Source organism: Rhinoderma darwinii, chromosome 1 (assembly GCF_050947455.1).
Source record: "Rhinoderma darwinii isolate aRhiDar2 chromosome 1, aRhiDar2.hap1, whole genome shotgun sequence".
NCBI classification, from domain to species: Eukaryota; Metazoa; Chordata; class Amphibia; order Anura; family Rhinodermatidae; genus Rhinoderma; species Rhinoderma darwinii.
The window spans coordinates 291,764,281-291,789,093 of record NC_134687.1 but is presented as its reverse complement, the minus strand read 5'-3'; the positions used below and the strand labels follow the sequence as shown (position 1 = coordinate 291,789,093).

The following is a 24,813-nucleotide window of genomic DNA, read 5'->3' as shown; positions in this document are numbered from 1 at the left end:
CCATTGACTTTAATGGGTGCGTGATGCGTGCAAAACGCCGAAAGAACGGACATGTCGTGACTTTTTTTCAGCGGACGCACGCTGAGGAAAAATCACGGACATGTCTGCACGGCCCCATAGACACATATAGGTCCGTGCAACGCGCGTGCAAATCACGCGCGTTGCATGGACGTTTTTCCCGTTCGTCTGAATAAAGCCTTAGGGTAAAAGCCATGTCAATCAGATATATTTCTAATAGGCTTTTTCTATTTTAATATTCAGTAAGGCTCAACAACACCTTTCATATGTGAAAGTAGCTCGCAACCTCCAAAAGGCTAGGGACCTCTATGGATTCACACATGCTGTTTTGATGCCGTTTTTGATGCAGTCTTTTTTAGTCAAAGCCAGGAGTGGATACAAAAGGATGTAAAATTATAGAGGAAAGACTTTTCCACTCTTTTGTACTCACTCCTGATATTTTTTCCAATGCAGAGGGGCAGATTTCCCTATTTGTTTGTGTAGTCTTTAGACCTATTTATTAAGTTAAAATGCGCCAAAAATAATAGATCTGTCACTAGACACTTTTAATATCTGTAAGAAAAATAAGTCAAATCAAAAGTGTTATAAGGAAGAGAAAGTGTCTAACAGGTCATGTAAGGCCTCATGCCCACTTCAGTCATTTTCTTCAGTGTACTATCCGTTTTTTTAACTGATAGCACCCTGACACATTCATTTCAATAGGGGCCATGCACACTTCCGTTGTTTTAACGGAACCGTGTGGCCATTCCGACAAAAATAGGACAGGTCCTACTCCTGTTCGTTTTTGACGGAACAGTCTCTGCCTTTTCATTCATTTGGTCTGTTGAAACAATGGACTGCACACGGAAGCCACCCGTGTATGGTACGTAATTCACGAATCCATCGTTAGCGGCCGTACGATGGGCAACGGAAGTGTGCATGAGGCCTTAGATGCACCACTGTGATAAATTGAGCGCATTTTCTGACTGCTTTTATCTTAGTTTATGCTGCATTACTAAATCTGCCCTAGTATTGCCCAACAGGTCATGTTTTCAGGATTTTCTTAGTACTACAGGTGTTCTCTCTATGGAATATCCTCAAATAATTACCTATTGGGGGTACTTGAGAACTGTGGGGAGTGCCTTGTTTCTGGCTGCGCACCCATGTACCGGAAAACCATTGGTGTCATTGCCAGACTCTGCACACCTGTGTGTGTGTTTTACACAGGATATAAAAAGAGTGTTTAGCTTGGACACACATGCCCCGCCCCAAGTAGCCACCCGACGCGAAACGCGCATCGGGGAGCACACTGTCTCCATGTCTTTGACTTGCTGGTTATTTAGAAATATGGGTACATTTCTAGAAACAATTTCTATTATTTCCGACTGCCTTCTATTGCTTTATAGACATTTCTGACCGTTGTTGAGTGGTTAATATACAGGGTGGGCCATTTATATGGATACACCTAAATAAAATGGGAATGGTTGGTGATATTAACTTCCTGTTTGTGGCACATTAGTATATGGGAGGGGGGAAACTTTTCAAGCTGGGTGTTGACCATGGCGGCCATTTTGAAGTCGGCAATTTTGTATCCAACTTTAGTTTTTTCAATGGGAAGAGGGTCATGTGACACATCAAACTTATCGAGAATTTAACAAGAAAAACAATGGTGTGCTTGGTTTTAACGTTACTTTAGTCTTTCATGAGTTATTTACAAGTTTCTGACCACTTATAAAATGTGTTCAAAGTGCTGCCCATTGTGTTGGATTGTCAATGCAACCCTCTTCTCCCACTCTTCACACACTGATAGCAACACCACAGAAGAAATGCTAGCACAGGCTTCCAGTATCCGTAGTTTCAGTTGCTTTACATCTCGTATCTTCACAGCATAGACAATTGCCTTCAGATGACCCCAAAGATAAAAGTCTAAGGGGGTCAGATCGAGAGGCATTTCTTCTGCGGTTTTGCTATCAGTGTGTGAAGAGTGGGAGAAGAGGGTTGCATTGAAAATCCAACACAATGGGCAGCACTTAGAACACATTTTATAAGTGGTCAGAAACTTGTAAATAACTCATGAAAGAATAAAGTAACGTTAAAACCAAGCACGCCATTGTTTTTCTTGTGAAATTCTCGATAAGTTTGATGTGTCACATGACCCTCTTCCTATTGAAAAAACTAAAGTTTGATACAAAATGGCCGACTTCAAAATGGCCGCCATAGTCAACACCCAGCTTGAAAAGTTTCCCCCCTCCCATATACTAATGTGCCACAAACAGGAAGTTAATATCACCAACCATTCCCATTTTATTTAGGTGTATCCATATAAATGGCCCACCCTGTACATATGATATATAACACGGTCTATAAAATACATGTTTGCACCTTCTCCCCAAAAAATTTCCATAATATATATACAAAAAACATTAGACTATGAATATGATATATATGGATATGGTATGAATATGACCAATAACAGCCATGATCTATGGAACAGTGTGATTTTGTACTGGAACTCTCTTTTCTAGTTTGTTTCATTGTCAGTTTAAAATGTTATTCAATAAAAATTTGTATTTTTAGATATATGATAGTATTGGACTCTTTCTCTTGTGCTTTGGATTAGAATTATTGATAGGGTTTTCTATTGGTTATATGAGGGGGATATAAAACTATTGAGTACCCAGCCATTTTTTTGTATATAAGCTGAGAAAAACTGCCCATAGATATGTGCTTTACTCATTATCCATGTCGCCAATCTGAACTTCCTTATTTAATTTAATGATAAGTGTTAACATAGAAAAAGTCCATTTACAGGCAATATGAACTGGATATCTAGCAAGATTGTTTCATGTGGAATCAACAGCATGATCAAAGACTTTGATATGTGCATGCAACACATGAAAAATGAGCAGGCCAAGCTAGTCCGTGATGCCCTTCGACTCTTCCAACCGACTATGAATTTTATTGAGGGACGTATAGGTGAGTTGCTCCGTGGCTTGTGGAAATGAGCATCCTTGGCACCTAGGTGCTATCTTACAATCTAGTGCACATATAAAACGTATATTGGATTTTAAAGTATACAGTTAAATGTCATGTGTCTTGATTGTAGAGGTGGTGACAAAGGCATACTTTTTTTTTTAAGCCACTCCTCTAATCCCACCCAATCCCTACCCATACACACCAGGTTCAGCCTAAACAGTATCATGCTCCCATAGTGGCTCCCACACAGTATAATACCCTCTAGCTGCCACCATACAGTATGATGCCCCCATAGATGCACCCATACAGTATAAATCCAACACAGATGCCCCCATACAGTATAATGCCGACACAGATTCTCCAATGCAGTGTAATGCCCACACAGATGCCTCCATACAGTATAATCTCCACACAGATGCCCCCATGCACTATAATGCCCAAACAAATTCCCCCATACAGCATAATGCCCCATAGCTATCCCCATGCAGTAAAATGCCCCCATAGCTGCCCCATACAGTAAAATACTCCCATACAGTATAATGCTCACACAGATGCCCCCATACAGTATAATGCCCCATAACTGCCTCATACAGCATAATGCCCCATAGCTGCCCCATACAGCTTAATGCCGCCATACAGTATAATGCCCCCATAGCTGCTCCCATACAGTATAATACCCCCATAGCTGCTCCCATACAGTATAATGCCCCCAAAGCTGCCCCTAATGCCAGTGCCCACATATAAAGTGCCACAGCCAGTGCCCTTGTAGATAGTGCCAAAGTGCCCATGTAGATAGTGCCCATGTAGATAGTGCCCCTATATAGTGCCACAGTGTCCATGTTGATAGTGCCAACCCCCTCTTGAAGATAGCGCTACCCCCCCCCATAGATAGCGCCATTGGGACTCCCTCTAGGAGCGAAAACCCCAGCCAGAGCATAGGTCGGAGATTCCGCTCCTAGAGGGAAGCCCTGATGTCACTGTCCATATATGGACAGTGATGTCAGTGGCTACTCCTTGAGCGGAATCCCCGTTGCCGACTCTGGCCTGGGATTCCGCTCCAGGAGGAGCTCTTGACGTCATTGTCCATATATGGACAGTGACCTAAGGGGTTTCCTCTAGGAGCGGAATCCCCAGGCAGATCATCAGCAACGGGGATTCCGCTCAAACAGTAGCCACTTCTCGGCGAGCGAAGGAGCTCCCTCTGCTCCTCCGCCCTCAACTAATGCTGAAGCAGGGAGCTGACGGTTCCTTGCTTCAGCATTAGGTTCAACTGTATCTGCGTCCTGAGGACGCAGATACAGTTAACAGCGGGAAATTCCACCAGCCGCCCGGGACAGCGGGACAACACCTGGAATCCGGGACATTCCCGCTGAATCCGGGACGGTTGGGAGGTATGGATAAAGGCATTGTCCACTTTTGGAGAACTCCCTTCACTGAGTTATACAACAGGGCCTAGTCTATGGATGCGTCTGATATAGCTGTAGCTGATATTCAGTAGTTTATTTAAAGGCAAGAACTGCTGAGAACTTCTGTGAATACATATTATAATGGCACTAAATATATAATGAATAATAAATCACCAATATTGGTTCAATTACCTTATGTTTGATGTATGTTGTAACATGCCTGGACAATTCTCTAAGGCCTTATTTACACGAACGTGTACGTTTTGCGTGCGTAAAAAACGCAGCGTTTTGCGCGCGTTGCAGTTCCGTGTTTCATCAGTGTTTGGTGCGTGTCTGCGTTATTTTCGCCCGTATGCCATCCTTATGTCACGCGGTTTTGACGTTTACAAAATGAAATGAAGGAGGTGGTTTTCTTTTTCCCATCATTTCTTGAGCAACTGTTGCGCGAATCACGCACAGCACACGGATGTGCGTCCGTGTGCTGTCCGTGATTTTCACGCACCCATTGACTTCAATAGGTGCGTGATGCGCTAAAAACGCTCAAGTATAGGACATGCAATGAGTTTCAAGCAGTGGACACACGCTGCGTGAAAAACACGGAATGTATGAATGGCCCCATTGACTTGCATAGGTCCATGCGACGTGCGTGATTTTCACGCGCGTATCACGGATGTGAAATACGCTTTTGTAAATAAGGCCTAAGCATAGAGATTCTAGCAAGGGTAGATGGCAGAGGTGCAGTCAAAATTAATACATTGAGTTGCATGCAATCTTGTGGACAGCTGCCACTCAATAGTTAAAATCAATCAGTAGCACTACAAAAAGTCTACATGTAGCCCTGGCCTAAGGCTATATTCAGACGAACGTGTGCGAAATCGGCCGTGAAAAACTAGAGACCATTGAGGGATCAGACATGTCCTATTTTTTCACAGACCCTTCACACGGTCCTTTAAAACAACGGCCGTGTCAACAGCCAAGTAGAAATACACGCAGCCATGTGACGGCCGTTAAAAAAAAAACGTCCGTCACACGGACTATTTATACGTTCGTCTGAATAAGCCCTAAGGGTGTACTCAGATGCTGCTGTTGGGCTGTGGATAAACCACATTAAAAGAAACACATCTGAAAACCACATGCGTCTTTACTGCGATTTGTTGCATTTTTCTATGCGTTTGCTGTAAAAAATGCAATAGCTTAAAAAAATTCATCAAATCGTGGTAAAAACAAATGCGGTTTTTGGATGCGTTTTTAACCGCAATTGCAGCGTCAGAATACACCATAGGGTTTAAGGGTATGTTCACACGATAGCAGGTATTTACGGCTGAAATGACAGACTGTTTTCAGGAGAAAACAGCTGCGTCGTTTCAGACGTAAATGCTGCTCCTCGTATTATGCGAGGCGTCTGTGACGCTCGTATATCTTGAGCTGCTCTTCATTGAGTTCAATGAAGAACGGCTCAAATTACGTTGCAAAGAAGTGCCCTGCACTTCTTTGCCGAGGCAGTCAATTTACGCGTCGTCGTTTGACAGCTGTCAAACGACGCGTAAATGACAGGTCGTCTGCACAATACATCGGCAAACCCATTCAAATGAATGGGCAGATGTTTGCCGACGTATTGTAGCCCTATTTTCAGGCGTAAAACGAGGCATAATACGCCTCGTTTACGCCTGAAAATAGGTCGTGTGAACCCAGCCTTAGATCCCTAAGGGCATATTCACACATAGCAGATGAGGAGCAGTTAAAAACCGTGTCAACAATGCATTTTAAAAAACGCATGCGTTTTTCTGGCATTTTAGTATGTCTTTCGATGTGGTTGTGTTTTAAACCCTCAACACCTTGAGAAAAAAGACCAAATCGCAGTTAAAATGCATGCAGTTATTCAGATGCGGTTTTTAATGCAGTTTTTAACTGCACCTTAACCGCTGAAACAGTGCTCCCCAACTATTATTTAACATTTATTGTACTGTAGGCCTTTTTTGGAGAAAATTGGTTGTATAGCCTCCACAGGCACCAGGCCCTGCACCGTCTATACTTACACCTCTGCACCCCTATAGTTATACCCCTAGTGGATTGTGATTATTGTTTAAGGGCTCGTCCACACGCTGCGGAATTGCCGTGTTTTTTCCGGCCAGAATTTCGGACGGAAATAACGCAGCACAATACAGTAGCAGCATAGTGCATGAGATTTAACATGCTACATAAAATTTCCGAGCCGAAATTTACCTGCGGTGCGTATTTTTTGGACAGCAGAATGTCAATTCCTGCTACGGAAAGTGTGCAGCAATTCCATTGTGTGTGGACAAGCCCTAACAGTTATTTATGTTTTTAAATGCTGTCAAAATACAGTACTTCATGACAATGCCGAAAGAAGATAATAAGGGTTTGTTCACACGCAAGCTCAGAAACGTTTGAAAAAATGGAGCTGTTTTCAAGGAAAAATAGCTCCTGATTTTCAGACATTTTTTAAGCCACTCACGTTTTTCGTGCCGTTTTTGGCAATGTTTTTTATGGCCGTTTTTGGAGCTGTTTTCAATAGTCTATGAAAAAATGGCTCCAAAAACGTCCCAAGAAGAGACCTGCACTTCTTTTTCGCAGGCAAAAAAACAGCCCGTCGGAACAGGGCGTCGGCCCGTCGGCAGATGTTTGGAGGCATTCTGCTTCCGATTTCTAGGCTGTTTTTCGGCCGTTTACGGCCCGAAAATAAGCCGTGTGAACATACCCTTATACTATTAGAGCACTAAGGGTATGTTCACACACACTGTTTTCAGACGTAATTCGGGCATTTTACGCCTCGAATTGCGCCTGAAAAGACGGCTCCATTTCGCCTGCAAACATCTGCCCATTGCTTGCAATGGGTTTTACGATGTTCTGTTCAGACGAGGTGTAATTTTACGCGCCGCTGTCAAAAGACGGCACGTAAAAAGACGCCCGCGTCAAAAAAGTACATGTCACTTCTTTGGACGTTTTTGGAGCCGTTTTTCATTGACTCCATTGAAAAACAGCTCCAATTACGTCCGTAAAGGACGCCGAGAAAAACGCGAGTACTTGCAAAAATGTCTGAAATTCAGGAGCTATTTTCGCCTTAAAACAGCTCCGTAATTTCAGACGTAATTTGTTAAGACGTGTGAACATACCCTAAGGGTATGTGCACACACACTAATTACGTCCGTAATTGACGGACGTATTTCGGCCGCAAGTACCGGACCGAACACAGTGCAGGGAGCCGGGCTCCTAGCATCATAGTTATATACGATGCTAGGAGTCCCTGCCTCTCTGCAGGACAACTGTCCCGTACTGTAATCATGTTTTCAGTACGGGACAGTAGTTCCACGGAGAGGCAGGGACTCCTAGCATCGTACATAAGTATGATGCTAGGAGCCCGGCTCCCTGCAGTGTGTTCACTCCGGGACTTGCGGCCGAAATACGTCCGTCCATTACGGACGTAATTAGTGTGTGTGCACATACCCTAATAGTTTCGAGCAATTGACCTGATAAATTGCTTTGTATGGCCTAATGAAGTAATTTTTTTATCATGTCTAAACAGATCCTTGCATCATTTATGTAGAGGTATTGGCAAGACTGCATTTCTTTAAATTGTCGTATCCATCCATGATTGGTGATCTCTGCCAGCAATGCTTCACCTGGTTTGATCAGTGTCCAAATCCCACCTTTATTCCTATGAGTGGATTTTTCCAGCCACCTGGAGGTCCTCTGCAAACCACTCTTACAGGATTTAAAAAAGGTATGTGAACTGTCTCTTGAAAACTCCTCCTTAAAAAAATATCCGAAAATTAATTTTCACTATAGACTGTATAAAAACAACTATATTAAAGCGATTGTCTCATAAAGACAACCCCTGTCCATATGCCCTATTAGGGCATATAGACATCATAGCGGAAGATCCCGATTCAGGACCCCCCTTCTTTGAGCCAGGTCTAAGAGCTGCCAAGTAAGAGCATCCTCTGCTCTGGCAGAACCGGCCCATCGAAATAAAGACGTGTACTTCCTTAACTTATCTCTACACCCGACATATCGAACATGTAAAATAAAGTATACCTCTGACCGCTACCTCCGACGGAAGCCATTCGTCAGCCGTCCATCGTCCGTAGACTCCCATGTTAAAAAAAACTATAAGTTTAACGTATATATTTATTTACTGGATGGCTGTGACGGATGTCTCTTACAGATGCCATCCGCCCGCAACCTGTCGCCCATAGACTCCCATGTTAAAAAGCCTTCTAGGTTAATACGTTTTATTACTGGATGGCGCAAGATTGTATTGAATTAGTTTCATGACATATTGTATAACTTAAAGGGTTATTCCCATCTTCATATATCTAGCTATTAAGCTCACACTTCTAAAGTTATTACTTTTTGTAATTACCTTTCTTTATCCCACTGATGTCGTTTTCTTTATATTCATTCTTCATGTCGCTCTTTGTTTGTAGCTCGTTGTCTAGGGATCCAGTCACCACTATTTACCTTTAGCGGTGGCCGCGCTTGCGCAATGATATCCTCTCCGTCCCTAGGAGAGGATGTAATTTCTCTCATGAACGCGCATATCAGCGCATGCGCATTAGATGCCGAGCCGGCCACCGTTTGTGAGGACACATCAGCGGTCGGCTCAAGGTACTGCAGGGGGGGGATGCAGCTTAGCACAAGGGGGGAAGTGGCTTTCCACAAGGGGGAGAAGTGGCTTTCCGCACGGGGGGGGGAAAGAATGTTACAGAGAAGGGTGCCGGGTGTTGCAATTCACGGTGTGTTCGTCTCAACCAGGCTTACCATGCCTGGTTGAAACGATCATTCTCCCGATGCTGCTAGAACTACATTAGCTAGCAACGTCCGTGTAACGGCCGCCGTGCTGTTCCCCGCTTCTTCCACGGCCTCCTCTCCGGTTCCTGTACCCTCCATTCCCTCATGCTCATCCCAAGCTCCAATTACCCGATCTGGACACCACACCCTGCGGCTTCAGGTAACTGCATCTCTTACCTCGCTCCGTGGTCGTCAGCCACGATGTGCGACTGCAGTCACTAGAGGGCGCGCGCTGACTCTTCACCTTCTTAAGGGGCCAGCGCATGCCAAAATCCAAGAACTTCCTATTTAAGGATCCTCCTCCCTCGGATCCTTGCTTGTTCAACCAAGTTATCCCTGGGAGCTTCCCTGTACCCAGTCTCCCTGTTACCTTCCCTTCTGCCTTTGTCTGGATTTCCCGCTGTGACCTCAGCCTGAACTTTGTACTATCCTTGCCTGCCGCCTGCCTTGACCTATTGCTATCCATACTCGTAACAACGTCTGCTGCCTGTCCTGACTTCTGGCCTATACATCTGATTGCCTCTAAACCCACTTTGTCAAGCGTTGCCCTGGGTTACAAGCACCATCTCCCAGACGACACAGAGGATCCACAAACAAACCGATGAGAACCGTTATAGTTTGGAACGCGCACAGTGCACAACGGCTTGATTGACATCGAGCCGCTCACGCCCCTTTTTTATAAAAGATAAGAAGCACTAGCTGAGTTATCAAGTTTAAAAAAAAAGGTAGTTAGGGAATACATTTTTTAACAGCAATTGATTTCTAATTTAATTTCAGATTAGAATGCATAAAAAAAATATTTTTAACTCAACTTGGGAATAACCCTTTAATACAATTCAAGAAAAAGTAAGGGTGGACACTATGTATTGCATAGTTTGCTATTTATTCGACAGGCCACATGCAAAATTACATTTATATGGCCAAATTAAACCTTTCCTGGTGATAACAGTTGATCTCGGAGGGCTCCGTAGATTTCCGGACTGCTGTCTTTAGAGAAGGGGTTGCCTTTATGAGACCGTTTCTTTAATGCTTTAATGTCACAATGTTTTACATGTCAATGAATGTGACAATTTGTCGAATAAAAAAATCACACATTAAGAATCTCCACATAAATACATTATTATCCCCATCAAAGGCTGGAATAAAAAGCCCTCTTTCTCCTGTATTTCTGTTACTGTAGCCTGCAATGGTTAAGAACAGGAAAAAATTCAATTCAGAGGAGCCATGCACTTTGGAGGTATGCTTTAAGGCAATTATAAAACAACTCTCCATAAATCTTCGGGGAGCAATTCAATCGGACAGTCGTAAGGACGATGGAGAGGCAGGACATCAGCCTCGTTGCAGAAGACATTTGCATAACAGGCATACTGTGGATGCAGACCAGAGAGAGACAGAGATAACGGGGACTGGACAGCACGAACCTGAGGCAGGCAGCAGTGTAAACATAGGGATTCCCAAAGGAGAACCTCTCTGAAATTTCAGCTGAGGACAGGAGCATGTTGGCGAAGCCATGGTAGTCCCAGCAGAATTGGGTTAATAGCTTTAGGCAGAACATAAAAGGCTATTTGTTGCGAGTGAAGAACACCCACTTGCAACTTCAAAGGTTCTGCGATGGAAAGAATTGGGTCTGGCAGATGTTGACCATTCACAGAAGCAACTGCTAGAGGTTTCTCCAGAGGAGTCGTGGGCAAGTGGAGACGGTCTACTAAGGCCTGATGGAAGAAGTTCGTAGCCGCTCCGGAGTCTAGATAAGCTGGAACAGAGTGTGAATCTGCACCAGAGGAGATTGTCACAGGAATCAATAATTTGGGAGAGAAATTTGCAGAAGGAGTCGGTCCACCTAGGGTAGTCTCTTCTATCAACCCTAAGTGCTGGAGTTTCCCGGCTTCTGGGGACATTGATGCACAAAATGACCCTTGTGGCTACAGTACAAATATAGGCCAGCGGAACATCTGCGCTGCCGCTCCTGGACAGACAGTCTGTCCACCTGCATAGGCTCTTCAGGGACAACAACCAAAGGAGATAGCAGTGGAACTTAGGCGCCAGTCTGTAGGACCTGCTTTCTCGCAGAACTTGCAGGGTGCGTTCTTGGAACCTAATGTCGATCTGTGTAGCTCTGTATATACAACAGAAGAAAGAGCAGCTGATGTAGCTGGTGCCAGTGCTGTTAATATATCAGTTGATATACTGAATTGGATGAATGTACTGTAGATATGGTCCAAGCTAAATGAAATAAAATAAATGTGCACAAGGCCCCGGGACCAGATGGGTTACACCCTAGAATTCTTAAAGAGCTTAGTTCAGTTATTTCTGTCCCCCTCTTCATAATATTTAGAGATTCTCAAGTGACTGGTATAGTGCCAAGGGACTGGCGCAGGGCAAATGTGGTGCCTATTTTCAAAAAGGGCTCTAGGTCTTCCCCGGGTAATTATAGACCAGTAAGCTTAACATCCATCGTGGGGAAAATGTTTGAGGGGCTATTGAGGGACTATATACAGGATTATGTGACAAAAAATTGTATTATAAGTTACAGCCAGCACGGTTTTACTAAGGACAGAAGTTGTCAAACTAATCTAATCTGTTTTTATGAAGAGGTGAGCAGAAGCCTAGACAGAGCGGCCGCTGTGGATATAGTGTTTTCGTACTTTGCAAATGCATTTGACACTGTCCCTCATAGATGTCTAATGGGTAAATTAAGGACTATAGGTTTAGAAAATATAGTTTGTAATTGGATTGAGAATTGACTCAAGGACCGTATCCAGAGAGTTGTGGTCAATGATTCGTACTCTGAATGGTCCCCGGTTATAAGTGGTGTACCCCAGGGTTCAGTGCTGGGACCATTATTATTCAACTTATTTATTAATGATATAGAGGATGGAATAGCACTATTTCTATTTTTGCAGATAACACTAAGCTATGTAATATGTTCGTGAATTGCAAGCGGATTTAAACAAACTAAGTATTTGGGCATCCAGTTGGCAAATGAAGTTTAATGTAGATAAATGTAAAGTTATGCATCTGGGTACCAACAACCTGCATGCATCATATGTCCTCGGGGGAGCTACACTGGGGGATTCACTTGTTGAAAAGGATCTGGGTGTACTTGTAAATCATAAACTAAATAACAGCATGCAGTGTCAATCAGCTGCTTCAAAGGCCAGCAGGATATTATCGTGTATTAAAAGAGGCATGGACTCGCAGGACAGGGATGTAATATTGCCACTTTACAAAGCATTAGTGAGGCCTCATCTAGAATATGCAGTTCAGTTCTGGGCTCCAGTTCATAGAAAGGATGCCCTGGAGTTGGAAAAAATACAAAGAAGAGCAACGAAGCTAATAAGGGGCATGGAGAATCTAAGTTATGAGGAAAGATTAAAATAATGAAACCTATTTAGCCTTGAAAAAAGACGACTAAGGGGGGACATGATTAATTTATATAAATATATTAATGGCACATACAAAAAATATGGTGAAATCCTGTTCCATGTAAAACCCCCTCAAAAAACAAGGGGGCACTCCCTCCGTCTGGAGAAAAAAAGGTTCAACCTACAGAGGCGACAAACCTTCTTTACTGTGAGAACTGTGAATCTATGGAATCGTCTACCACAGGAGCTGGTCACAGCAGGAACAGTAGATGGCTTTAAAAAAGGTTTAGATAATTTCATAGAAAAAAAAAATATTAGCTCCTATGTGTAGAAATTTTTACCTTCCCTTTTCCCATCCCTTGGTTGAACTTGATGGACATGTGTCTTTTTTCAACCGTACTAACTATGTAACTATGTAACTATGTAGCCAGAAGAATCAGAGCATCCAAGGTAGATGGGAGATCACGACCCGCCAGCTCATTTTTTATCTGAGAGGCTAATCTCTGCCAGAAGGTTGCCATCAAGGCCTCATTGTTCAAGGCAAGCTCCTACCGTCGATTCCCCTTGGCGGAGAGTCAGAAGTGAAGCAGTGCGAAACACAGTGCGAAAAGTCTCTAGGAACAACTATAGGTTGGAAGACCCCGGCCCCTCACGTTCCGAGATAGGGTTCACCCATGCCAGAGCTTTGCCAGAGAGTAGGGAGACAATAAAGGCAACTTTGGTCAGTTCAGAATGGAATAGATGTGCATTCAACTGGAAGTGGATCTTGCACAGCTTGAGGAAACCTCGACAGGTTCTTGCATCTTCATCGTAGGTGGAAGTGGCAACGAAATTCCGGCCCCAGAAATGACTGGAGTGATGGCAGGTAGTGGAGTAGGTGAAGCAGCAAATGAAGCAAGATCCAAGCGTGTGGCGATAGCATTGACTGCTTGCAGAACCTGATCCTGGCGTGCTCTGAGGTCTCGCATGTCTGATTGCATTATTTGGACCAGCATCCTGGATTGACCACCGGAATCCATGGCCTGAGCAAACTGTCATGGCTGTGGGGAATGTGGACCCAATGGGCCACTCCGCAGTAACGGAGTAGCAGCTGGTTAAGAAAAATCTCAATGACAATCACAAGGGCGAGAGTACGTGGATAGCTGGCTTGTGCTGGATCTGTAGTCGTCACGGACACGGGACTTGGCACGGACAGCGGACACCGATACTGAAGTCGTCTCAGACACTGGACTCGACACGGACACCAGACATGGATACTGAAGTCATCACGGACACTGGACTAGACACGGACATCGGACACTAAAGTTGTCAGGGACACTGGACTTGTCATGGACAACGAACACTGGACTTAACACCGAACACGGATACAGGATAATGCTAGGGAACCTTTGCAGACCAACACAGTATTGCGGACTGACACAATATTGCTTAGGCAATGGGGAAGTGGGCATAGTTCTCTTTTTAAAGTCCCGGGTGTGCTGGGATTGGTTAGGGGTAATGTTCCTGGTGAGCTGGCCCTTTAAGACCGGGGATGAGCGTGCGCGCATCCTACGGCCATCGGCTGGAGAAGAGAGCAGTGTGCACCAGCGTCTCTGGGGAAGGAGACACCAGCAGGGTTTCAGAGTCCTGCGGTCACGGCTGCTGGTAAGTGGGGGATAACGGCAGTCAGCGACCGCGGGCATCACACACCCATCTACCGTTCTGAGAATTCCGCCCAGAAGTGGTCTTCATGGAAGAATTGTGGCCAAAAAGCCATACCTTCTGAGTGAAAACAAGGCCAAGCTGTTAGGAAAACGCCTGTTCCCTTAAGATCACCATGACTACTGTTCTAGCAGCTGGGAGGTTCTGTTTATACTTTGAGCCTATCTCTTTTCTCTGTCCTTCTGCCTATCAGGTGTAGGGTTCGTATTTATACCTGTTCTCCTCCACCTTTTCTTTGCTTGTGATTTTCCTGTCCTCATGTGTTTTGATCAAGCTACTTACCTACACCCTTTACCTCTGACTTCTGGACTTCTTGGAAATTGACTTCGGCATGTATTTGGATAACCCTTTGTTTACCGATTTTGATTATTTGCTCCCGATTGGTTCTGACCTCTGCTTTACCTGATACCCACTTGCTTACTGTTTTGGATGTTCTGTTTACCCGCTGGCTGTCTGGTTCCTGTTCAGGTTTTCCTGCATTGCACCACTTATCCACCATTGAACTCTGCTAAGACAACCTGGGTTCTATGCAGCAAAAACCATCCAGCCTTGTGGTCGGCTCTGGCAAAGACCTTAGAGTAGCCTTAGACACTGTCGATCACAGTTGTGGCGGATTTGAGGTTGCAGATTTATTTCCGCGCTTTCTCCCGGCAATCTCCAGCAGCCTTTGGGGAATAGCTCAACTTGCAATTGCATAATACAAGCGACTTAACTGTTCATGAAAACATAGGAACTGGGGTGCAGAAAAATGAGAGCAGGTTTTCTGTACTGATGAGTCAAAATGTCAAATATTTGTCTGTAACAAAAGGCAGTTTTTTCGCCAAAGGGCTGGAGAGCGGTACAATAATACGTTTCTGCAGGCAACAGTGAAGCATGGTGGAGGTTCCTTCGAAATTTGCATTTCAGCAAATGAAGTTGAGGATTTGGTCAGGATTAATGGTGTCCTTAATGCTGAGAAATACATGCAGATACTTATCCATCATGCAATACCATCAGGGAGGCGTCTGATTGGCTCCAAATGTATTCTGCAACAACCCCAAACATACAGCCAATGTCATTAAGAACTATCTTTAGTATAACGAAGAACAAGGAGCCCTGAAAGTGAGTCTGTCTGGGATTACATGAAGAGACAGAAGGATTTGAGGAAGCCTCCATCCACAGAAGATCTGTGGTTAGTTCTCCAAGATGTTTGGTACAACCTCCCTGCCGAGTTCCTTCAAAAACTGTGTGCAAGTGTACCTAGAAGAATTGATGCTGTTTTGAAGGCAAAGAGTTTATTATTTGTCACACCAATAATTGATTTCATTTAAATTTTTCTTCTGTTCATTCACTTTGCAATTTTTTAATTGATAAAAAAAATATTAACACTTCTATTTTTGAAAGCATTCTTACTTTTCACCATTTTTCCACAACTGCCTAAAACTTTTGCACAGTACTGTATATGTGTTCATCCCCTTTGCTATGAAACCCCTAAAAAGGTCTGGTCAAACCAATTAACTTATAATTAGTTAAAGAGGCTCTGTCACCAGATTTTCAAACCCCTATCTCCTATTGCAGCTGATCGGCGCTGCAATGTAGATAACAGTAACGTTTTTCTTTTTCAAAAACGAGCATATTTGGCCACGTTTTGAGCATTTTTATATTTATGCAAATGAGCCTTTCTTATGGACAACTGGGCGTTTTTAATCTTATTTCCAACTGGGCGTGTATTGTGTTCGTTACATCTGGGTGTGTTTACTTGTTTTACTAGCTGGGCGTTGTGAATGGAAGTGTATGATGCTGACGAATCAGCATCATCCACTTCTCTTCGTTACCACACAGCTTCTGGCAGTTCACAGACACACAGCGTGTCCTCGCTCATCCGACGCGATGAAGTTCCTGTGGGAGGAAGTGAGTGACGTCACAGCGTGATCTCGCGAGGACACGCTGTGTGTCTGTGTACTGCCAGAAGCTGGGTGGTAACGAAGAGAAGTGGATGATGCTGATTCGTCAGCATCATACACTTCCATTCACAACGCCCAGCTAGTAAAACAAGTAAACACACCCAGATGTAACGAACACAATACATGCCCAGTTGGAAATAAGATTAAAAACGCCCAGTTGTCCATAACAAAGGCTCATTTGCATAAATATAAAAATGCTCATAACTTGGCCAAAAATGCTCGTTTTTGAAAAAAAAAACGTTACTGTTATCTACATTGCAGCGCCGATCAGCTGCAATAGGAGATAGGGGTTTGAAAATCTGGTGACAGAGCCTCTTTAACCCCTTGATGCAGCATGACGACACTGTATGTCGTGGTGGGGGATTGAAGTATGGAGCAGGCTCACGGGCTGAATTACAGCGGACACCTCGCACTAATGGTTAGGATCAAAGAGAGCACTAATTCTGTCTGTTTAACCACTTAGATGCCACGGTCAATAACGACCGCAGCATCTAAGTTGTTAGGAAGAGCGGTATGCTGATTGTGGGGTGCCGATGGTTGTCATGGCAGCTCGGGGGCCTAATGAAGGCCCCAGGCCTGCCATCTTTCTGCTGATGTTAAGCTCTGCCTCTGTGAGGGCTTAATAGGAGCCGGTGAAAATGACAATATACAACATTAGTATTGCAGTGTATTGTATCTAACAATCAGTGGTTCAAGTCTATTAGGGGGCCTAATACCATTTTTACAAATAATTAAATAAAGTTTTTAGCAGTGTACAAAAAATAAAAAATTATTAAAAGTTCTAAAAAAAACAAATTTTTCCTCTAAAATAATGTTAAAAATAAAAAAAGTAACAAAATTGGTATCACCGTGTTCCTAAACCATGCAGGTGAGTGCTGTAAAAAAAAATCTCAACTCCCAGAATCGCTCTTTCTTTGGTCACCTCAGCTCTCAAAATGAATGTAATAAAAAGTGATCAGAAAGTCGTATATGCACAAAAAAACTACAGCTCGTCCTGCAAAAAATAAGCTCTCACACTGATCAAATGGAAAAATAAAAAAAAGTTATGGCTTTTATAATCTGGCGAGTCAATTCTTTTTTTTTTTTTTAACTAACAGTTTCTTCATTGTAAAAGTAGTAAAACATTAAAAAAATATATCAATTTGGTATAGTCATAATTGTATTGAGCCACGGAATAAAATTAACATGTCATCTTTACCGCACGGTGAATGCCGTAAAAACAAAACCCAAAGAACAATGGAGGGATTACAGTTTTCTCGAATTCCACCTCACAAAGATTTTTTTTCTGTTTCCCACTACATTATATGGTACTTTAAGTAGTGCCAGTAGAAACTACAACTTTTCCGGCAAAAAAATAAGTTATGACACTGCTCCATTGACAGAAAAATAAAAAAGTTATGGCTCTTGGAAGGCGGGGAGCGAAAAACAAAAACTAAAAAATAGTTAAAAAATGGCTTGAACTTCAAGGGGTTAAATAAGATCCCTTTGTGTGCAATCAAAGTGTCACGTGATCTGTCACATGATGTCAGTATAAATACACCTGTTCTGAATCTCCTGAGTCTACAACATCTCTAAGAAAGCAACGTGAAGACCAAGGAGCTATCCAAACTGGTCAAGGAAAAAGATGTGGAGAAGTATAAATCAAAATGGAAAGAATATGGGACAACTACAAACCTGACAAGAGAAGGCCACCCACCAAAACTCACAAACCGGCGAGGGGGTATTAACCTCTTCCCTCCGCAGCCATTTTTCAGTTTTTTCAGTTTTGTTTTTTCCTCCCCACATTGCAGAAGCCAAAGCATTTTTATTTCTCTGTCGATATAGCCGTATAAGGGCTTGTTTTTTTGTAGGACAAGTTATAGTTTTTCACAGCACCATTTCTTGTACCATATAATGTACTGGAAAACTAAATAGAATTTCTTTGTGGGGTATAATGGGAAAAAAAATATTCCTCCAATCTTTTGGGGATTTCCTTTTCATTGTGTGGTAAAAACTACATGTTAACTCCATTCTGCGGGTCAATATGATTGCGGTGATACCAAATTTATATATTTTTTTATGTATTACTACTTTTACAAGCAAAAAACGGATTGTTAAAATAATTTTTTTTTGTGTTGCCATATACTGAGAGCCATAACTTTTTATTTTTCTGTTGATTGAGGGATGTGAGGGCTTGTTTTTTGCAAGATTAGCTGTAGTTTTTATTGGTACCATATGACTTTTGAGGCACATATGACTTTTTGATCACTTTTTTTGAGGGAGATGGGATGACCAGTTTTTTACTGCTCTCACCTCGCGGGTTAAGTAATGTTACATTATCATAGTTCAGACTCTTACGGACGCAGCGATTACAGTTATGTGAATGTTTTTTTTACATAGCTTTTGGGGGGGAATGGGAAAAATGGGAGTTTTTTTACATAACATTTTTACCTTTTTTATATATATATATATATAATTTTTTTTCAATTTAACTGTATTTAACTTTCTTTATTAGTCCCCCTAGGGAACTTAAACCAGTGAACGTTGGATCGCTTACACGATATACTACAATACTAATGGATTTCAGAATATCGTAATTTTTACATGCTCCTATTAAGCCTACAGTGGGCTCTATAAGGGGGCACTCTCTACAGGGGGCACTATTTACTTGGGCTCTATGGGGACACTATCTACAGGGGGCTCTATGTGTATGTGTGTGTGTGTTACACAGTGTATGGTGCTATTAGAATCAGGGGCACAGTGTATAATGCTATTATAATTAGAGGTGCAGTTATGGTGCTATTATATTTAGGGGCGTAGTGTTTGGCACCATGAGAATTTTATCTTAGTTTATAGGTGTAGAAATGTTTGAAAAGTGGGAAGCTGAAGACATGTGAGCGGCAAACTGCAGAAATGGGCTGTGGCCGGGAGAAGTCATCATAGAGGTCTGGACCGAATGGAGAGGAAAAGAGAAAAGAACAAGCCGAATCTGAGAAGACGTCACCTGTGAGTCACATAATGTAAATGTTTATTCTGCCTTTAATCAGTACTGTAGTCACTGTATGATCTGGGTGGTATGATTTTGTGAATCAGCAACTACCAGCATATCCATACCATTGTTGGGCCATGCTGGGAGCTGTAGTTTCACGCCATACAAACCTATATGGCAGGGATTGCAATAAAATGAGCTGTATTTGGGCTAATGCTGTATTTATGTACTGAGCTTTGTTCTGGTGCTGTATTTATGTATTGAGCTTTGTTCTGGTGCTGTATATACAGTGAAGGAAATAAGTATTTGATCCCTTGCTGATTTTGTAAGTTTGCCCACTGTCAAAGACATGAACAGTCTAAAATTTTTAGGCTAGGTTAATTTTACCAGTGAGAGATAGATTATATTTTAAAAAAAACATAAAATCACATAGTCAAAATTATATACACTACCGTTCAAAAGTTTAGGGTCACTTAGAAATGTCCTTATTTTTGAAAGAAAAGCACAGTTTTTTTCAATGAAGATAACATTAAATTAATCAGAAATACACTCTATACATTGTTAATGTGCTAAATGACTATTCTAGCTGCAAACGTCTGGTTTTTAATGAAATATCTACATAGGTGTATAGAGGCCCATTTCCAGCAACCATCACTCCAGTGCTCTAATGGTACATTGTGTTTGCTAACTGTGTTAGAAGGCTAATGGATGATTAGAAAACACTTGAAAACCCTTGTGCAATTATGTTAGCACTGCTGTAAACAGTTTTGCTGTTTAGAGGAGCTATAAAACTGACCTTCCTTTGAGCTAGTTGAGAATCTGGAGCATTACATTTGTGGGTTCGATTAAACTCTCAAAATGGCTAGAAAAAGAGAGCTTTCATGTGAAACTCGACAGTCTATTCTTGTTCTTAGAAATTAAGGCTATTTCATGCGAGAAATTGCCAAGAAACTGAAGATTTCCTACAACGGTGTGTACTACTCCCTTCAGAGGACAGCACAAACAGGCTGTAACCAGAGTAGAAAGAGAAGTGGGAGGCCCTGCTGCACAACTGAGCAACAAGACAAGTACATTAGAGTCTCTAGTTTGAGAAATAGACGCCTCACAGGTCCTCAACTGGCAGCTTCATTAAATAGTTCCTGCAAAACGGCAGTGTCAAAGTCTACAGTGAAGAGGCGACTCCGGGATGCTGGCATTCAAGGCAGAGTGGCAAAGAAAAAGCCATATCTGAGACTGGCTAATAAAAGGAAAAGATTAATATGGGCAAAAGCACACAGACATAGGACAGAGGAAGATTGGAAAAAAGTGTTATGGACAGACGAATCGAAGTTTGAGGTGTTTAGATCACACAGTAGAACATTTGTGAGACGCAGAACAACTGAAAAGATGCTGGAAGAGTGCCTGACGCCATCTGTCATGCATGGTGGAGGTAATGTGATGTCTGGGGTTGCTTTGGTGCTGGTAAAGTGGGAGATTTGTACAAGGTAAAAGGAATTTTGAATAAGGAAGGCTATCACTCCATTTTGCAACGCCATGCCATACCCTGTGGACAGCGCTTGATTGGAGCCAATTTCATCCTACAACAGGACAATGACCCAAAGCACACCTCCAAATTATGCAAGAACTATTTAGGGAAGAAGCAGGCAGCTGGTATTCTATCTGTAATGGAGTGGCCAGCGCAGTCACCAGATCTCAACCCCATAGAGCTGTTGTGGGAGCAGCTTGACCGTATGGTACGCAAGAAGTGCCCATCAAGCCAATCCAACTTGTGGGAGGGGCTTCTGGAAGCATGGGGTGAAATTTCTCCCGATTACCTCAGCAAATTAACAGCTAGAATGCCAAAGGTCTGCAATGCTGTAATTGCTGCAAATGGAGCATTCTTTGACGAAAGCAAAGTTTGAAGGAGAAAATTATTATTTCAAATAAAAATCATTATTTCTAACCTTGTCAATGTCTGGACTATATTTTCTAGTCATTTTGCAACTCATTTGATAAATATAAGTGTGAGTTTTCATGGAAAACACAAAATTGTCTGTGTGACCCCAAACTTTTGAACGGTAGTGTATATTTATTTGCATTGTGCACAGAGAAATAAGTATTTGATCCCTTTGGCAAACAAGACTTAATACTTGGTGGCAAAACCCTTGTTGGTAAGCACAGCAGTCAGACGTTTTTTGTAGTTGATGATGAGGTTTGCACACATGTTAGATGGAATTTTGGCCCACTCCTCTTTGCAGATCATCTGTAAATCATTAAGATTTTGAGGCTGTCGCTTGGCAACTCGGATCTTCAGCTCCCTCCATAAGTTTTCGATGAGATTAAGGTCTGGAGACTGGCTAGGCAGTGACCTTAATGTGCTTATTTTTAAGCAACTCTTTTGTTGCCTTGGCTGTATGTTTTGGGTCATTGTCGTGCTGGAAGACCCAGCCACGAGCCATTTTTAATGTCCTGGTGGAGGGAAGGAGGTTGTCACTCAGGATTTGATGGTACATGGCTCCATCCATTCTCCCATTGATGCGGTGAAGTAGTCCTGTGCCCTTAGCAGAGAAACACCCCCAAAACATAATGTTTCCACCTCCATGCTTGAGGGTGGGGACGGTGTTCTTTGGGTCATAGGCAGCATTTCTCTTTCTCCAAACACGGCGAGTTGAGTTAATGCCAAAGAGCTCATTTTTTGTCTCATCTGACCACGGCACCTTCTCCCAATCACTCTCAGAATCATCCAGATGTTCATTTGCAAACTTCAGACGGGCCTGTACATGTGCCTTCTTGAGCAGGGGGACCTTGCGGGCACTGGAGGATTTTAATCCATTACGGCGTAATGTGTTACCAATGGTTTTCTTGGTGACTGTGGTCCCAGCTGCCTTGAGATCATTAACAAGTTCGCCCCGTGTAGTTTTCGGCTGAGCTCTCACCTTCCCCAGGTTCAAGGATACCCCACGAGGTGAGATTTTGCATGGAGCCCCAGATCGATGTCAATTGACAGTCTTCCATTTTCTTACTATTGCACCAACAGTTGTCTCCTTCTCACCCAGCGTCTTACTTATGGTTTTGTAGCCCATTCCAGCCTTGTGCAGGTCTATGATCTTTTCCCTGACATCCTTAGAAAGCTCTTTGGTCTTGCCCATGTTGTAGAGGTTAGAGTCAGACTGATTAATTGAGTCTGTGGACAGGAGTCTTTTATACAGGTGACCATGTAAGACAGCTGTCTTTACTGCAGGCACCAAGTTGATTTGGAGCGTGTAACTGGTCTGGAGGAGGCTGAACTCTTAATGGTTGGTAGGGGATCAAATACTTATTTCTCTGTGCACAATGCAAATAAATATATATAATTTTGACTATGTGATTTTCTGTTTTTTTTTTAAATATAATCTATCTCTCACTGGTAAAATTAACCTAGCCTAAAAATTCTAGACTGTTCATGTCTTTGACAGTGGGCAAACTTATAAAATCAGCAAGGTATCAAATACTTATTTCCTTCACTGTATGTACTGAGCTTTGTTCTGGTGTTGTATATATGTACTGATCTTGGTTCTGGTGTTGTATTTATGTACTGAGCTTTGTTCTTGTACTGTATATATGTATTGAGCTTGGTACTGGTACTGTATATATGTATGAGCTTGGTTCTGAAGCTTCAATTATATAGGATATATTTATAATGACAAAATTGCAGGGCAGATGGAATTGTTTTCAATTCATTGTATATTTATTGGGAACCTGTCAGGTAGTTTTAACCCCTTGAACTGCCACCATGCAGTAATACATGACCTGACAATATTTCCAAACATTCCCTTGTATGTTTTTTTCAGATGCTGTAAACTTTTAAAACAGCGCACACTATATGCTAATTACTCTATAAGGGGTCATGGGGCGGTGCCGCTATCCTGAAGAGTCACATAGTTCTGCCTCCAAACCCACCTTTCCATGCTTGATTGACATTCCCCTGGCTGTTATACATCCCTAGTAGCCTCCTCCAACTTTATCGGATGCACCATTGCCTTGTATTGCTTGGGCACGCACCATGCAGCGAGGTGTACTCTGCCCAGCTTCATTGCTGCACCGTGCATGTCAGGGGAGTGCAATGCAAAGGCGCAAATGCAAGAGTTGGTGGGGGTTGGTAGTGATGTAGAAAGGCCAGCTAGAATCGTCCCTGCCCTAAACATACTGATAAAGCTACACTGGAGTGGTTTAAGGGGAAACATTTAAATGTCTTGGAATTGTTGAGCCAAAGCCCAGACCTCAATTCAATTGAGAATCTGTGGCCTGACTTGAAAAATGCAGTATACCAACACAACCCATCTAACTTGAAGGAGTTGGAGCAGTTTTGCCAGGAAGAATGAGCAAAAATCCCTGTGTCTAGATGTGCTAAGCCATTAGAGACATATTAGAGACAAGGTGGCTCCACATAGCATTGATTTTTAGGGGGTGAATACTTATGCACCTGTAAATTGTAGCGCCCATGGCCGCGGGCCGTCGGGTTTACTCACCTCCCGACGCCCGCAGCCATGGATCTGTGAGCACTGGCCTCCGTCTCCCTCCTAGGAGATGCCAGCGCTCACTTCCGCTCCGTTCGACTGGATCCCGTAGGGTGCGCGCGCACGCTCGTGCCAGGCCTTAAAGGGCCAGCGCGCGCAATTAGGAAATCGTCATCACCATCAACTGCCACGATTTCCTGGTCTATAAGAAGGCCCCTGGCCTTCTAATCCTTGCCTGAGCGTTGTTAGTCTTTCCCAGTCTGTCTCGCAAATGGTTCCTTAGTGTCTCCCGTTCTAGCTGTTACCCGTGCCCTGTTACCGTTCCTGTATTCCGTATTGTTCCTGTGCCTACCCGCGTTCAAGTGCCATCTGCCACGTCAAGTGCCATCTGCCACGTCGAGTGCCATCTGCCACGTCGAGTGCCACCTGCCACGTCGAGTGCCATCTGCCATGTCGAGTGCCATCTGACACATCACGTGCCATCTGCCACGTCAAGTGTCATCGGATACTGCCCGCCACGTCTGGCGCCACTTGCCGCACCTGCCTCCATCCGTGCTGAAGCCACAGCCACCGCCCGGACTATTTCAGGTACCCAAGCATACTGTCTACCATTTACTTCTGCTTAGACTGTGACCTGGTCAGCTGCCTCCCCGCTACGGCGGAGCGGCCTAGTGGGTCCACATACCCTGTGCCCGTGACAGTACGCTCAGGCCATGGAACCCGCTGGCCAGTCCAAGACCCCAGTACAGAAGATTCAGACAGAGATGCATGACCTACGCACACGTCAGGATCAACTCCTTGAGGCGGTGAATTCTATTCTGGTCCGCCTGGATCTACTCGCTGTTCCACCCCCCGGTTCTTCCCCCTGAAGCTGTTGCCATGCCACTGCCTGTTGCTCCCCCTGTTTGTTCCGGATCCTCAGCTCCTCTGCCTCTTCCTCCTCGCTACGACGGTGACCCCAGAGCATGTAGAGGATTTCTCAATCAATGCACGGTGCATTTTAGGCTACGGCCTCATCTCTTCCCCTCCGAGGAGGCCAAAGTGGCATTTATTATCTCCCTCCTCGCTGGCAAGGCCCTCGCATGGGCGAACCCAATCTTGGAGAAACAAGGACCTGTATCCGCGGACCTAGCCTTGTTCCTGCAGTCCTTTCGTGCCGTGTTCGAGGAG

At 43.5% G+C, this 24,813-nt stretch overlaps 1 protein-coding gene across 1 annotated transcript in view; it reads left to right on the top strand.

Moving 5' to 3' along the window:
* The window catches only part of NWD1 (NACHT and WD repeat domain containing 1), a 117,124-nt gene that overhangs the window by 42,847 nt on the left and 49,464 nt on the right, over positions 1-24,813 (top strand). Inside the window, exons 11-12 of the mRNA XM_075825321.1 lie at positions 2,809-2,973; positions 7,924-8,121. Of these exons, the coding sequence (XP_075681436.1) occupies positions 2,809-2,973; positions 7,924-8,121 (363 nt within the window). The remainder of the gene's footprint in view (positions 1-2,808; positions 2,974-7,923; positions 8,122-24,813) is intronic.